The following is a 16,250-nucleotide window of genomic DNA, read 5'->3' as shown; positions in this document are numbered from 1 at the left end:
TCTGACTTCTCCCGGTTGGAATCTTGACCCATCCCCCTCGGGAAGGTGACAAGATAGATCGACCTACACCATCGATTCGGCATCGGACGGTTCTCATGACCAGCACGGCTCCAATCCAAGTTCGAGACGCTCCTCCGGCTCCGGGTCCCGCACCACTTCAAGCCTATCCCTCGTTTCGGGGGCTTTGGGCCCCACGGCTCTACAGAAGCCGAGAACGAGATCCCAACTGTCCTCGGACAAAACGGACGGCCCAGATCGCCAAACGCCGTACCCTTTCCATCCCCTTCAACGCACGCGCACGGTCTTCCATTCCAACCGGAACAGCCAACGAACCGGCCCGTGATGCCTCGACGGCGGCGCCGACGCGGCGACCTCGCCGTCGCGGCGACGCTGGCGGCGCTGGCGACGGTGGCCCTGGCGGCCGTGGGAGCGGCCGGAGGCGACGGCGGCGCGGAGTTTGATTACCGGAAGCTGTCGGGGATAATCATCCCGGGGTTCGCGTCGACGCAGCTGCGCGCGTGGTCGGTTCTGGATTGTCCCTACTCGCCTTTCGACTTCAACCCGCTCGACTCCGTCTGGCTCGACACCGCCAAGGTCGGTATCCGCGTGCTGCATCTCGTCTACCCGTCTCGCAATACCTCATTTCTGCTTTGCTGGTGCTAGTTGCTGTTATGATTCAGGGATTCGTATTTGTGTTTCTTTTGGTTCCATTAATAGGTTTGGTTTATTTGTCTGTTCGCGTGACGTAGGTATACTCATACACGGGTCCACGAGGAGCAGCCTAGGCAATTGCTTGTTTCCGTGCTCGCCCTTTTTAGTGATCGTCTATTTATAGATTTGGAGACGTAACGATTTTCTGTTGGGATGGACTGGTACTGTACTAACACATCTTACTGTCTCTGGAAATGGATACCCAACGAACAAACTCCTTTGGTTTGTCGGATACCACAGACTCAGAACCAACAAGTAAATCTGGGGAAGAGGTTGAGCACATGAAAGTGTGACAATCTGTCATCAGGTTGGAAAACAATTCTAATCAACCCGTGCTTGTGTAGTGCTCCTTTGTATACAATAAGGGTCTATCTGCTTTATGAGGGAAATTACCTGCAACTAGGTACAGCGTGATCAAAATTTTTCTGGCAAGGGACTAGCAAGGAAATGAAGCATCTTATGGTGAAATGGGAGATTTGAGCAGACCAAGTGGCCAAGTGGATGTCAGGGGCTCAGAGCTACGATCGTTTGCTTGGTGGCCAAGTGGATAGACAGATTAGAGAGGGGAGATTATAGCACATGCTGTGTACTGTTGAGGAGGGAGTATCTAGGTTGGTTCTCAATTCTGGAAAGGTATACTTGAAGTGAGGCAATGGTGCCAGTTTGGGAGAGCTATGAAAGTCAGTAGTGGAGTGCAAACCAGATTTTGGGAGGATACTTGGCTGGGTAATTGCACCTTAAAAGTTTGGTTTTATCGGCTATCCAAATCTACTATGTCCCAAATGTGTCAATTGACAAGGTGTGGTTGAGTGGTGTTGGCAAATTAATTTCAGAAGAGCTTAGGGGCAAGAAGATATGGCTTAGTGGTTGAGGCATCAGCATTTGCTGAGCCCTGTGGTCATCAACCAGGGGAGAGATACTGTTAGTCATGCTTTAAAAAATCAGGCTAATATCCCATCGAATCACTCCATTGATTCATGTCCTTCTGTGGGGTTAAAGACTGGCAAATGATAGGAATCCGTGTAGAGTACATTTGAAGATTCAAATCTTTTTGTGCATGGCCGTTCATGACAGAATTCAATCAACTATGCAGCTTACGAAGGAAGTGGTCTGGTGGCAAGTTATGCAAGGTATGCGGTCAACCAGAGTCACAGCTCATATTGTTTTCCAATGTTCAATTGTGAGGTTTCTATGGGCTTTTTCCAAAGAAATGCTGGACTGGCCTGCCTGACTAGTACATTGATTTGTATGATAGAATGTTCAGAGATGAAAGTAAAGGCCCTTAGCCGTTTGTGCAGGTGCAGTTTGGACTTTGGAAGACCAGGAACAACATAGTATTCAGTGACAGGCTTTTGACTTCTCCTAGTGTGGTTATCCACAATATGCTTGCATTTCTGAACCACTGGAAGATGCTGGTAAAGGCAAAAGAAATGCGAGTAGAAGAGCTTATCTACAAGCTGGTGGAGGGGGTGGGTGCCGTGGCATGACCCCAGACTGTGCATTCGTGTTGCTGGAGCACAGTAATAGCCAACCTTTTGCTCTGGTTCTGTGAATCCGTTGGTTAGTGTCCAGATTAGTGTTACCTTAGCCAAGTTTGGTCGGTAATGAGGGTTGAGAGAGCTGACCGCATGTTAGAAACTTTGAGGTTCAGTAGTGCTTCATGTAGTTTTTACTTTTGTACTGTAATGTTAGCTGGAATTCCAAGCAAGCGATCACTCTAGACTGCTCTGTTATGCTTTCTAATTAAGCTGGGTGTGTGGACAAAAAAACAGTAACTGCTTGGATTCGTCCTCATTTTCCAACAGCAAAAAAAACTTAGCTTGAGCAGGTTTGAACAGTTTCTCTAGTAACTATTCACTACTCTCTTTAGTCTCTAATGCCGGTATGCTACCATGAATAGCCATATGTGAGTAATTTCATCACATGACAATGCCTTGTTTGTCCCAAACAATGTCAGAGCCTAGCAGGCTTTGTGATGATTGCCATGTTTAAAAGAAAATTTTGTGTGTATAGAGGCTAAATTTGCTCCTCTTCTATGAATAGGTATCCTAACCACTTTGTTTTGATATGTTTAATATGGTGCAGCTTTTCTCTGCTGTAAATTGCTGGCTTAAGTGCATGCTGCTTGAACCCTATAATCAGACAGACCATCCGGAATGCAAGTCAAGACCTGATAGTGGTCTTTCTGCAATTACGGAGTTGGACCCTGGTTATATAACAGGTAAACTTATACCTACTTATTTTCCTTAGCACTGACTTCGCAATTTCTAGCCATAAGTTATAGAATAGAAATCATCTGATGTAATAATCTGTAGTTTTGTTGTAAAAAGAACAAAAAAAACTTAACTAACTTAGGAGGAATTAGTTTTAATTGAGAAGAAATAGTCACCTAAATTCGCCTCGACAAGGACTTGAACTTGGCTGGTCTGGGCATACATCCACATCCTCAACCAACTAAGCTGCTTATATCATAAGTCAGGCTAATCCATGTTGAGTGAAATGAAGTTTATTTTGACATCTTTTTTGCAAGTTTGGAACTAAGGTGTCTGAAACGATAACAGAAAACATGGCATCTGATTTCTTACATGAGACCATCAAACCAATGGCCATAGGAGGTACACCTAAGTATTGGCCACTATTGAATCACATCCTAGCTTCTGGTGTAAGCTAAACTGGAATTAATTTGTGCAAGCACAATCATCTACCCCTGTAATTGTTCTCAATAAATCATATACAGATGATATTATGCAAATTGAACGGCTAGAGTGATGTTCCTACCTTTTAGGATGGGATATTTTCAAGTTTGCAGACCTGTTTGTTTCTTTGAAAATAATTTATGTGCATCTCTTTTCAAATAGCAACTTCCTGTATTTAACTTCGACATTGGCATTGCATTATATTTTAGGAACAGTCCTGTTAGAAAGGCCACATTCAGTACTCATGCTTGTTAGCACATTGTGAAGCCATCCATCTCATTCATTCATGAAGAAATAGGAGAAGGGTAAAACACCTTATACTGATACGTTTTTATTGGGCAAGGTTTCAGGTCCTCTCTCTTCAGTATGGAAAGAATGGGTCAAATGGTGTGTAGAGTTTGGCATTGAAGCTAATGCAATTATCGCTGTTCCTTATGATTGGAGATTGCCACCATCAATGCTTGAGGAGAGAGATCTGTACTTTCACAAATTAAAGTTTGTAACACTTGCCTCAACTTGCTATGAAGCAACCAAATTCCTCACTGCTGATAGTGTCTAGATCTTTAGGTGTTTTGAAAGTGTATAATTAGATTACAGTAATTAATATTGTTTTATTACCTTGTATTTTTTTCTTCTTCTAGCTTTGATGTGATCACTTCTGAACTAAATCTAAATACATGATATCATACTTTCTTTATTGGCGTTATCAATTTTAAAAGGTCTCAAACCAACCTCTGACTTAGTTGTTGTTGGTACAAGTAATATAAAGGTGTGCTGCATTTCATGTGTTTGCAATCTCTGTGACCAATTGCTAAACGATTAGCTTTGTTTTGTGTTTTTTTTTTGCCATATCTTGTTCTTAGTTTTATTAAAGCAAATATGATCTTCCGAAACAATGGAGAAGAACTCATGCTGAGCATAGATGTACGGTGTCGGGGGAATTCATTGTTGCAAGAGGATAGAACGGAGTATGTGATCCTCATACATTCCTTTTGATGCAGGTTAACTTTTGAGATTGCTTTGAAACTCCGAGGAGGTCCATCTTTGGTATTTGCTCATTCGATGGGAAATAATGTGTTCCGCTACTTTTTGGAGTGGTTGAAACTAGAAATTGCTCCCAAGCACTATATCAAGTGGCTTGACGAACATATACATGCATATTTTGCAGTTGGTATGTCAACTACATGGAATATTAAATTTATTGTTACCATACAATACATATTTTTATCCACTTGTCCTCAACCTTTCCAGTTTTGTGTTTTTAGGTGCTCCTCTTCTCGGCTCTACTGAAGCAGTTAGAGGTGCTCTTTCTGGAACAACTTTTGGTCTTCCAGTCAGTGAGGTCAGTCATCCTCCGAAATTTAGTTTCATTTTATTGTTATAATTTGTTAATTACCCATCATTGAATTCCTGTTCTGTTACCACAGGTTTAACATATTTTTTTCTTCTGCAACATAGTATTGACTTTATGGTTTTACAGCTGACTCTTCTGTTTCTTAATACCCAATAGGTTTATTTCTGACTTTCCATAAACATAACTGTGTAAGCTTGAAACTTTCAACTTTAAGTTTACTGGCCCATGCACTTAATATTGCAGCAACAAATTTCCTTCCTGTTCTTCTTCCCTGCATCAGCTGCTCATAGTCTAAAAGTACACTCCTAGATGTTCACGTGAAGTATATGTATATTATTTGTTACCTACTTACCTTTCATCATTCCACTTAATGTTTCACTAGACAGAGTAAGAGTCCAATTGTGTTCAGAGTTAATTACCACAATTGTCCACTTAGCTTGCCGCAGTTCTTGTTGCAAGGTCTCTATTTTCACATTTTTATAATTTTTATACATTGTTTTCAGGGTACAGCACGATTGATGTTTAATGCATTTGGTTCATCTTTATGGCTTATGCCATTCTCAAAATATTGCAAAGCTGATAATATTTACTGGAAGCATTTTTTTGAGGGAAAGGGAGGTTCTCCCCACAGACAGCAATGCGATGAAGCTGAATATATTTCAGACTACTCTGGATGGCCTACAGACCTCGTCAATATTGAGGTTCCTTCAGGGCGAGGTTCTCTTTAATAATCGTTTGATTTCTTGATGTGATGTTTAAGATTTTACTTGCACTAAGTAGGTTAAACTTTTTCCCCTTTCCTCGTTTTCATCACAGATATGGGGGCATACCCATCCATTACGGACATAACGGAGGACATAACATCCAGCATGGAGTGCGGAAAGCCAACTCTCCTGTCATTTTCTGCCAGAGAAGTTTCAGATGGCACCTTGTTCAAAACAATAGAGGATTATGACCCTCAAAGCAAGGCACTTGTTTATCAGCTTGAGAAGTAAGTCTACATTTTTTTTTGTCTTGATCGATTCCTTTTACGAACCGAGCGAGCATGCATCCTTCCCCCTGTCTTGCAAGTGAAGGTTAGGCAAGGCAATAAGACAATGCAAGAGTTGAGAGAGCCAGAGAGGGAGAGGAATAGTGTGGTGTCAGAAGAAACACCCCCCCCCCCCCACACACACACACACACTCACACATTTCTGCCTCCACACCTGTGCCGCAGCGAGCAACAATACCTAACACGGCTGAACAGGCTATGGGGACAGGGAATATTGACATCTAAGGCATTAGGGAAAACATCCTAGCTACCATATATAGGAAATCACTAACAGGCAAGGGATCAAACAGGCCTTTATCAAATTGCTGTTGTATTTTATTTCCCACATCTGTTGTCCTTAAAACAAATAAAATACAATGTTTCAGGCTTGGGTTTACTTATGATATTTGGCATGTACCAACTAGAAAAATTCTTGATTTGAATCATTAGGTGGTAACTGTGAGTCTAATACCTGCATCTTCATCTGTTTTGATATCAGGTACTATCAGGGTGATCCAGTTCTGAATCCTCTCACACCCTGGGAAAGACCTCCAATTAAGAATGTATTTTGCATTTATGGGATTGATTCAAAGACTGAGGTACGATTGCAATATATATATTCATAGTAAACTGTCCCACTTTATGTTGCTTCAGATTACAATGTCATTCCTTAGCTCTTTCCTTTTTATCAAACAGGTAGGATATTACTTTGCACCAAGTGGCAAACCATATCCAGACAACTGGATAATAACGGATATTATTTATGAGTTTGAAGGGTCCCTAATTTCAAGGCAGGTTTCATGTAACTTGATTTTGAGAAGTCTTTAGTATCATTTTAGTCTCATATCCATCATGTTTCTGTCAATGGCTGATTCTGCATGGTAAATTTGCTCAAGATATCCAGTTGTAACTTGTTTCATCTAGAGTATCCAAATGGTTCTTCTATACATTTATTAATTATGAAGATAAATTGAACATTTAGTCAGGCTATTGCTACTTTGAGAAAAATGGATTTTCATTACTCACTAGTCGGTATCACAAAGTTTCCGTATTTAACTTTAGTCCAGAGTGAGGGATCAAAGAGACATTAGATGGCTCATGATATAACAAAAACATTGTTGTTTTTCTTTGAAACAGAGGGATTTAGTAGTTTTTTAGACGATATTTTCATAGCTTTTGTTTTCTAGATAGCACCCACAATTCTTATTTTTGTTTTATCACAACATTCATGGCACTAATTTTGATCTACATAGATATTTAGTTATGAGAAATTGTTCTTACCAGATCAGGTAATTCTGTTTCTGGAAAGCCTAACAATTCCAGTGGTGATGGAACGGTATGTATTGCCAAATAAAACTCTTAATTCCTGTCAACCTAAACCAGTTAATTAAGCAAATGAATAGCTGTTTCATGGCAGGTATCCTACAACTCCCTCTCATGGTGCAAGAATTGGCTTGGACCAAAAGTGAACATAACAAGGGCTCCACAGGTATTTTATTTTCTTCCTTATTGGTGTGAGTGTTACTCACCATGGTGAGCTTGTGTGGCCTGCCTATCAGTATATTCGTTTTTGGTTAATTGAAGTGCTATAGACTATATCTTGCGGTATATCACAACATTAAGTTGCCTTCCTTAACTATCCTCTTCTACTCCTTTTGAAGGCAGAACATGATGGATCTGATTTGCAAACAATTATGAATGTTCATCGCCATCATGGCCAGGACATACTACCAAATATGACGAGGGCTCCGCATGTGAAGTACATAACCTATTATGAGGATGCAGAAAATCTTCCAGGATGGAGAACAGCGGTCTGGGAGCTCGATAAAGGTGCAAATCTAGTATTCTTTTCTACTATTTTATATAGCTGTAGAACTTTTCCTCATACCCGTTCGTTCTGCATTACAATGCTGCAAGGGAGCCCCTTAGGAAGTTTTGTGCTTCTTCATTTTAGTATGTAAGGCATATTTACATCTTATACAGGCTCAGGCAAATGTTCTTTTTGTTTGTGGTATTGCCTTTACATTTTACGCAGGCTCAGGCATATATTCTTTTTGTGTGCGGCATTGCCTTATTCTCCCTAACTTTCTTTCCACATTCATTGAGCCACACTGATATACAAGTTTGTTTTTGACAGCAAATCACAGGAATATTGTTAGGATGCCAGTACTAATGCGTGAGCTGTGGCTTGAAATGTGGCATGACATGCATCCTGATTCAAAATCAAAATTTGTGACAAAAGGTTTGCTTCAATTTGAACTCCCCAAACAGCATAGTCGCTCCGTGGTTTGAGACTCAGCTTTCCAAATCGTTTGAGACTCAGCTTTCCAAATCACTAACAGAGGTGTATTAACAGCTTTCCGAGGTCCACTGAGAAACGAAGACTGCCGCTGGGACTACGGAAAGGCTCGGTGTGGCTTTCCAGAACACTGCGAATACAGGTCTGCATACAGTTTTTCTTTGTTTCCTTTTCAATTTCGGCGAAGCACCTTTTTTTATTGACTGTAAATCCAGGTATATATTTGGTGATGTGCATCTGGGAATGAGCTGCAGACTCAAAAATACATCAACTAACCTCCTTCAACAGTATCTCTGAAGTATGTGCATCGCCCTCATTCCATTTTGCTCTTGCTGATGGAAACTGCACCTGACATTTTCTAGTGACATGATCTGCAGGTGTTTTGGGCCAAGCATTATTGTGGTTTGCTGGCTGCATGGGAATGATATTTGATTTTCCCATTCTGTTTTGCGAATGAAAATACTCGGCAAGGTAGAAACCAGGATCAATTAGAGCCTAGCAAAACAGGTCAATTATTGCTGTTGTGATGGTCTTGGTACACGTAATCTTTGAAGCAGACAAATGCAAGCTGAAACCACACGTTTGCCTAACTAATTTTGGTTGAAGATGGAAGTCGTCCTTCTGAGGAGTGTATAGTTTTGTTCTTGTTTTTCAGCCCATGTAGAAGCCATTTGTAGCACCAGTACTTTCGGCTTCCTGGAGGTGCCATGAGATCACACTGGTGTGTATTGTAAAACACGTATTTGTCTATCTGGGAAATCAAGCAGTTGCGAATTGACTCTTACAAGGAAGGCGCTCTAGATGCGCAGTCAGGAGAAAAAAAATTTAGTGATCAATCAACCCTATCCTCCTGAAAATGAATGTTTACTGCGTAACATAATGGGCAAATCATTGACACAATGAATGAGCGTATCACCTTTGCTTGGTATCGAAGTTCTGCCCGAGGACGAGTCCTTCAACAAGGAATAGTCTTGTGTTGTCTGTTCCACGCTGCTGTGTGGTGTGATTACATCACATCTGCTAAACTGCTACTGCGTGCAGCTCCTACTCTTCCACACGGTTTATGTGTCTTGCGTCCGGCGGGTTCGTATTCTGCGTTCATCGCGTGTGGATTCGAAGCGAGCACGATGGCCATGTTCGGCTGATCTGATCTATCAGTCGGTTTGGTTTATTTCGATTTATTCTCTCACATAATATTATTTATTCTATCAGCCGAGCAACGTTCATTCTACGATCGGATAGTCGCAATGACAACTCCAGCGGTGCGATCGCCAACCACGCGTCGGGGTCGGATTCGAGCCCTCCCCGTTCCAGAAGATCCCCGCCTTTCTCCGTCACACGCTTGGAATCCTCCACGAAACGAAAGCTCCCTGCCCGCCCTCCTGGTCCGCCCGATCCCCATCCAACGGCCCGCGAGATCCCAATCCACAGACCTCCCACTTCCCCGCAAGCTGGAGCTGGAACCAGTTACCAGTCCCGTTCCTTCTCCAACAACCCCGCGGGCGCCCGGAAGCCAGACGGCTCCAGAAGCTTCCTCCATTAATCTAACCGCGTTGCTTTATTTATCGAGCGCCTGGCCTACCCCGTCCGGCTCGCCAGATCCACGCGTGTTGTCCGGTGCAGCTGCGTTTATTGACCGACCCCCGACGCTCCAAGGGATTTCGATTTCGATCTGCACGGAGATCGGCTAATGGCGGAGGTAAGCCCCGTTTCGATTGCTCGATTCACTCGTTTGCTGGGTACGCGCAATCATGGAGAGAGATCTGATGGCGGTGGTCGTTAATGGCGGCAGGAGGGGTACAAGGTCACGCTCAACGTGTACGACCTGAGCAACGGCCTCGCGCGGCAGCTCTCCACCTCCTTCCTCGGCAAGCCCATCGAGGCCATCTGGTGAGCCGCCCGCCGCTTCCCCCTCCTTCCCCTCGGATCGGATCTGACTGAGCCTTGCCGCCGGTGTCTCTGACCCTTTCCGCCGCGATCCAACAGGCACACGGGCGTGGTGGTGTACGGGAATGAGTACTTCTTCGGCGGCGGGATCCAGTCGACGCCGGCGGGCTCCACGCCGTACGGGCGGCCGCTGCGGGTGGTGGAGCTGGGCGTCACGCACCTCCCGCGCGAGGTGTTCGAGGACTACCTCCGCGCCATCGCGCCGCGCTACACGGCCGAGACGTACCGCCTCCTCACCCACAACTGCAACAACTTCAGCAACGAGGTCGCGCAGTTCCTCGTCGGCGCCGGCATCCCCGACTACATCCTCAACCTCCCCGCCGAGGTCATGTCCAGCCCCATGGGCCCGCTCATCATGCCCATGATCCAGAACCTCGAGTCCACGCTGCGGAGCAACGCCGCGCCGCAGGCCACGCAGTTCGTGCCCACGCCGGCCTCCATCTCCGTGCCGGAGCCCGAGAAGGCCACCGCGACTCCTAGCTCCGCCGCCGCCAAGCCGGAAGAGCCCGCGCCGGCAGAGAAGGTTTCCAAGGAAGCTGCCGCTCCGGCGCCCGCTCCCTCTCCTGCTCCTACAGCTGACCCGCTCGGGAGCGCGAGGGGGAAGGTGCAGGAGGAGGTGATGAGGGAGTTCGCGGCCATCATGGCGAGCGGGACGCTGCGGGCCAGCGAGGCGGCGGCGCTGGCGATGCGCCGTGTCATGGAGCGCCACGGCGACGCCGCCACCATGCAGCAGGGCTAGGCGGCGATGCGCTTGCGAACAGCAGCATTTTGGCTGTGGGCGCATCGCAGCTCCATGAGAATTTGTCAGCTGATGCATGCTGCTGCTGCCTCCGTACGAAGAAGATTGAAAATTTAGATTATCGTGTTGCCTGTCTGGACAATGGTTAAAGATTAATTCAGTTGTTAACTGCGACCGGACTTGCTGCCCATCCGATGGGTGGTTAGTTTGACAAGATACGTTAATTTTTATGTTATGCGAATGCCTCATCCATGCACGTTTTATACCAACCGGTCCTAGTATTCTCGTTTCTTGTTTATGGACGAGAGCAGTGTCATTTGTGGGCTTGTGGCGCTTGTTCCTGCTTTTGTGCTATTGTTGCATTGACTGCTTTTCTTCAAAAAAAAATATACATCGACTGCTAGCAGTTGATCAATCGATTAGTGCAGAGTAATAAGGGCACTACTCCAGCTCCAGCTCCAGCTCGATCAGCCTCCCTTTAGCACTTAGGTAGTGTGTGGTTCAGTGCAGTACTGGTTCAGTGAGTGGTAACGTAAATGGTAGCGTAATCAGGTATGCATCAAGCCGATGGACCTCGACTTATGAACTGAAGTAGACTGGATCCTGCTTGTCTAGTTCCTCCTCTCCATCTCTTAAGTATTTAGGCCCTGTTTAGATCCAAAAACGCAAAATCCAATTTTTTTGTAAAATCGCTTGCATTGTGCACTAAATGAAATCGAAAAATAAATCGCATTACACAAATGGACTGTAAATCGCGAGATGAATCCAATGAGCCTAATTAGGTCGTGATTGGACACTAAATTGCTACAATAAAACTACAGTAAATATGTGATAATGATGGATTAATTAGGCTCATTAGATTTGTCTCGTAGTTTACAGACGAGATCTATAATTAGTTTTGTGATTAATCTATATTTAATACTTCAAATGTTAAAGATTTCCTTCCGAAAATCCAAAATGCAAAATACAAAATTATCTAAACAGACCCTTACCATCCCTTCACAGCCGGGCGAGTGGGCGTGCAGGCCCCCATTTTCCTAGGGCCCCTATTTTCTTTTTCTCATCCCACTATGCCCGGCTTCGATTCTTGGTCTTATGCATGCTTGCAGCCGTGGAAGCTTAGTTCTTGTTTAGTTGCAAATTTTTTTGGAATTTTGATACTGTAGTACTTTCGTTTGTATTTGGTAATTATTATCCGATTATGAGTTAACTATGCTTAAAAGATTCGTCTCACAAATTATAGATAAACTGTGTAATTAGTTATTTTATTTAGCTACATTTAATACTTCATGCATATATTTAAAGATTTGATGTGATGGAAAATCTTATAAAATTTTGGAATTTGGACGATCGACGGTGGACATTCTGGTCGCTGTACTGGGGGTATACTGCAGGTTCTGCCGGCAAAGCAGTGCTGCACTGCAACGTTGCAAATCAGAACCGACGATAGGCGATAGCAGAACAAAGTGACTTTTCATTCTTCAATTTCGATATCACATATCAACTAGAGCTATTGATATTTTATACTAGCAGCTAGCTCTAGTAGCCTAGCTTGCTTGTTACTTGATGTGTGTTTTCTTTATTTGATAGTCTAATTGTTAAATTTGTTCCCTTTGTCTTTTATGTATACATGGTATAAATTGATCTACAGGTTTAGTGTTTGAAGACTGAAAATACTCTTTCGTAAATCAGTTCGTAAAATATGATTCTAGCCACCAAAAGCAAAAAAAAAAAAGATTATACAATCATAAATCAATAGATATAATTTTTAATATATTTTGATAATACATTTTACCACATCTTGATCAATTTTTTTGTCAATCTAATAGGTTCTAGTTCAGAGTTCGCACAGGACCCGGGTTTACGCTAGCACGGCCCTGCATCCCTCCACCACCATGCTCAGGAATTCAAGAGCTCAACTCACCAGAACCGATGGTTCAAAAGTTGAGGGTTGTTTTTTCTTTTTCTTTCTCCAACGAACAGTTCAGAGCTGTTCATACTTGAGTTCTTCTGGACTGCAAAACTAAACTCCATGTGCCTCCAAATCAAAATCCATCAAAATCCAGTTTTCATGCTTCGAATCGAACCTACGTGTAGCCCAAAGCGATCTCGCATGCCCTAAAATCCAGAAGAGTAGAGACATCTCAAATCAGTGATAAATCGGTTTCCACCCGGCCAAATCGGCTTCTGCTTCTTCAACATAGCTCCTGTTTGGTCAAAACAAGGTATTTTCTACTCGATCAGGCTCTACGGGGTGTTCTCAAAGTTTGGGAGAAGCAAGGTAAGGCAGGTGAGGAGAGCCTGCGGTGGAGGAAGAAGTGAATCTATCCCGCAGCTGCGCTGATCGGCACCATGCGAGGGGGAGGCCCAGTGTGCCGCGGCGGGGCGGCGCCGCTGCCCACCAGTCCTCGTGTCTTGAAACATAGGAGCGCGACACGACGAGACGATGTAAGCGATGCGATTCACCCTGCTAATAATGGCAAAATATTCAGTGCAAACCACTTTCTCGGTGGAAACGTGAAAACCCTGTGAAAAAACATAGTTGGAATATTCAAAAAAAATTCAAACGATGCACATCCATAGTGCATCATTAGATGTACTTTGTATCAAAAGTTGAGATGCATACTCAATCTATAAAAATTCAAACAAAAACGACAAACTCAAAGTGCATAAAGCACTAGAAGACAATTTTGTCATGTAGTGCACTTGCATATGAAATTTGTTATTTTCATATGATTTTTTTCAAAACGACTTTGCATCTCAACTTTTGATACAAAGCACACTTAATGATGCACTATGGATGTGCATCGTTTGAAATTTTTTAGGCACTTGTAACTATAATTTTTTAAAGGGTTTTCACGTTTCCACCGAAAAAGTGGTTTGCACTGAATATTTTGCTCGCTAATAATTTGGGTTGAGATGGGTTTAATGAATTGGGTTGAAATGAGTTTAATAAATTGGGTTTAGCCATGCGATTCACCCTGCTTATATTATGTAATAGGGTGAGGTGGAGTAGGTTCTATGTAAATATTGATTGGAATGGATTGGGGTGGGCTGAAATGAATTTTTTATGCAAAACAGTATGATTATATATAAATGCCGGTCCCGTAAGAGCCGGACTTTAAAAATAAAACCTCGCGTTCATATTATAAAATTTTATCAAAATTGACTGAAATTTTTTGGAGATGGCTCAGTATGACTAGCAGCTACTCTGTGCAAAGCAGCGTGGCTAGAATTACACGTGAGTCCCACGTCAAGAGTCGGACCCTAAAAATAAAACCTCACGTTCACACTATAAAATTTTATTTAACTCGACTGAAATTTATTGGAGATGACTCAGTATGACTAGGAGCTACTCTGTGCAAAGCAGCGTGGCTTGAATTGCACATGGGTCCCACGTCAAGAGTCGGACCCTAAAAATAAAACCTCGCGTTCACACTATAAAATTTTATCGAAATTGACTAAAATTTGTTGGAGATGGCTCGGTATGACTAGCAGCTACCTTGTGCAAAGCAGCGTGGCTAGAATTATACGTGGGTCCCACGTCAAGAGCCGGACCCTAGAAATAAAACCTCGCGTTCACACTATAAAATTTTATCGAAATTGACTGAAATTTGTTGGAGATGACTCAGTATAACTGACAGCTACACTGTGCAAAACGGTGTGGCTAGAATTATACGTGGGTCCCACATCAAGAGCCGGACCCTAGAAATAAAATATCGCGTTCACACTATAAAATTTTATTGAAATTGACTGAAATTTGTTGGAGATGACTCGGTATAACTGACAGCTACACTGTGCAAAACGGTGTGGTAAAATCTACACTATAATTTGTGTTTTTTGGGAAATGAGTTCTTATTGGGTTGTAACCATAGTTTGGCTAATAGTTTATTAAATCATGAGCTGAAATGTTTGGGTTGAATTGGTTTGTGGTGGTGGTGGTTTGGAGTGGTGCGGGTAATATTAGTTTCCCTAATGAGAATGGATAGGTGGAGTATAGTTTGGTTTCCAACCCATTTGCAAGGTGAGATGCGATTACAACAGGGGACGAGCGGGGACTAGCGGAATCGGATCTGAATATGCCGTGACATATTTGAGCCTAATGAGCCTAATTAATTTATCATTAGAGCATGTGTTCCTGTAGTAATTTAGTGTCTAATAATATGTCCTAAATAGGCTCATTAAATTCGTCTCGTAATTTATAAGCAAATTATGTTATTAATTTTTTATTTCGTCTAATACTCCATACGTATGCCGCACATATTCAATGTGATAATTTTGGAATTTTGAATTTTACATTTAAACAAGATCTCATAAAAGAAGGAAACATACACTAACCTCCAACAATACATATGCGCATATGTAGATCCATTTCGCTTGAAGTTTTGGAGGCCTTCAGGAGCCTCGTATGTATACATGCTATACAACTAGGATCAATTAATATGGTGACAAATAGATAATTTGACAGAAGTAGTGAAGGTATCCAGTGGCAACTGGTAAAGATGCTATAGAGACAAGCTAGGCTAGGGGGGCCGCTAGCGGACGCCCGAAGCGAACGGTGAGCTCCACCCCCACCTCCTTCTTCCTTCCTCTTTCTTCCTTTGCATTTCTTTCTTACCTTCTTTCCTCTTTTCTTTTACCTCCTGCTACAACGCCACCTATCCACCAGCGACCGACGACCCACCTCCCCCACGACCGATAGTGCGGCTCACAATTCCACAGCCCTCTTGCGATGCTCCCACCGCCCTCACTCCCACAGCCTGTGATCTCTGGTGATCGAGCCGCCCACCTTCGGCTCATGTTGCCTGCACCACACCCTTTCGGACCTCGGCATCCTCCGTCCCCGTTGCTAGCTTGGGACACCGGTTGTCCTACCCCGGTTCGACTGGTGGCATCCTCGCCGCCCAGCCTCATCGTCGGGAAATCCACCACCCCACCCTTCCTCTAAGATAGGCATCATTTATCGGGTCGGGTCGAGTTCAGGTCGGGTAAAAAAATCCGATGTTTTTTCTTCGGCCCGTACCCAGCCCACCCGACCATCGGGCTGAATTTTTTGGCTTGAACCCGACCCGTCACATGGTCGGGTCGGGTCAAATCTGATTTTTTGTGTATAAAATTCGGGTCGGGTGCGGTTGGGTTGGGTTTCGGGTCAAAAATTCGACCCGAGCTTGGTCCATTATATTGTCGGGTCAAAAAAAAACCGGTCCGAACCTGACCCACACATTAATCAGGTCAGGTCGGGTCGGGTCGTGTTCATCGGGTCAGGTAGCCCATGATCAGATATACTCTAAGATCGTCGGCCCCAGATCCACCAAAAAACCCCCAACCCGGCAGGCAATGGCGGCTCGAATCCGGCGAGCTCTGGCGGTTGGGAGTAGCTGTGTGCCCACTGTGCTGCCTAAAATTTTTTGGAACAGGCGGAGCCTCCTACCGTGGAGGTCGTGTCGTGTCCCGTGGTCGTCGGCGAGTCGCCA

The 16,250-nt window shown here is 43.8% G+C and overlaps 2 protein-coding genes and 1 long non-coding RNA gene across 6 annotated transcripts; 2 read left to right on the top strand and 1 right to left on the bottom strand.

Moving 5' to 3' along the window:
* Positions 1–291: 291 nt before the first annotated feature.
* Positions 292–8,941, top strand: LOC120657582 (phospholipid--sterol O-acyltransferase-like). 4 transcript variants are annotated; one of them, XR_005668239.1, is made up of 16 exons: positions 292–594; positions 2,797–2,932; positions 3,758–3,902; positions 4,409–4,578; positions 4,673–4,749; positions 5,265–5,478; positions 5,578–5,752; positions 6,291–6,390; positions 6,488–6,582; positions 7,076–7,127; positions 7,209–7,280; positions 7,457–7,621; positions 7,929–8,033; positions 8,148–8,232; positions 8,306–8,388; positions 8,468–8,941. XR_005668239.1 is itself a non-coding variant. In XM_039935933.1 (16 exons), the coding sequence occupies exons 1-15, from the start codon at positions 343–345 to the stop codon at positions 8,385–8,387; spliced, it is 1,929 nt and encodes a 642-aa protein (XP_039791867.1). In that variant the 5' UTR covers positions 297–342; the 3' UTR covers position 8,388; positions 8,453–8,941. The 4 variants fall into 4 exon arrangements, 2 of the variants coding, with proteins under 2 accessions (XP_039791867.1, XP_039791866.1); XM_039935933.1 differs by having other exon boundaries at positions 297–594; positions 7,453–7,621; positions 8,453–8,941; XM_039935932.1 differs by having other exon boundaries at positions 298–594; positions 7,453–7,621.
* LOC120657583 lies at positions 8,579–9,184 on the bottom strand. The gene is made up of 2 exons (XR_005668241.1): positions 9,007–9,184; positions 8,579–8,887 (listed from the first exon to the last, which is right to left on the bottom strand). It is a non-coding gene; the product is annotated as an uncharacterized LOC120657583 (long non-coding RNA).
* A 388-nt stretch (positions 9,185–9,572) lies between these two features.
* Positions 9,573–11,057, top strand: LOC120657581 (desumoylating isopeptidase 1-like). Its single transcript, XM_039935931.1, has 3 exons — positions 9,573–9,789; positions 9,883–9,980; positions 10,077–11,057. Exons 1-3 carry the CDS (start codon positions 9,781–9,783, stop codon positions 10,774–10,776), a joined length of 807 nt encoding a protein of 268 aa, XP_039791865.1. The 5' UTR covers positions 9,573–9,780; the 3' UTR covers positions 10,777–11,057.
* The last annotated feature ends 5,193 nt before the right edge of the window (positions 11,058–16,250 follow it).

This window comes from Panicum virgatum, chromosome 1N (genome assembly GCF_016808335.1).
Source record: "Panicum virgatum strain AP13 chromosome 1N, P.virgatum_v5, whole genome shotgun sequence".
NCBI lineage: Eukaryota > Viridiplantae > Streptophyta > Magnoliopsida > Poales > Poaceae > Panicum > Panicum virgatum.
This window is presented reverse-complemented; position numbering and strand designations above follow the sequence as displayed.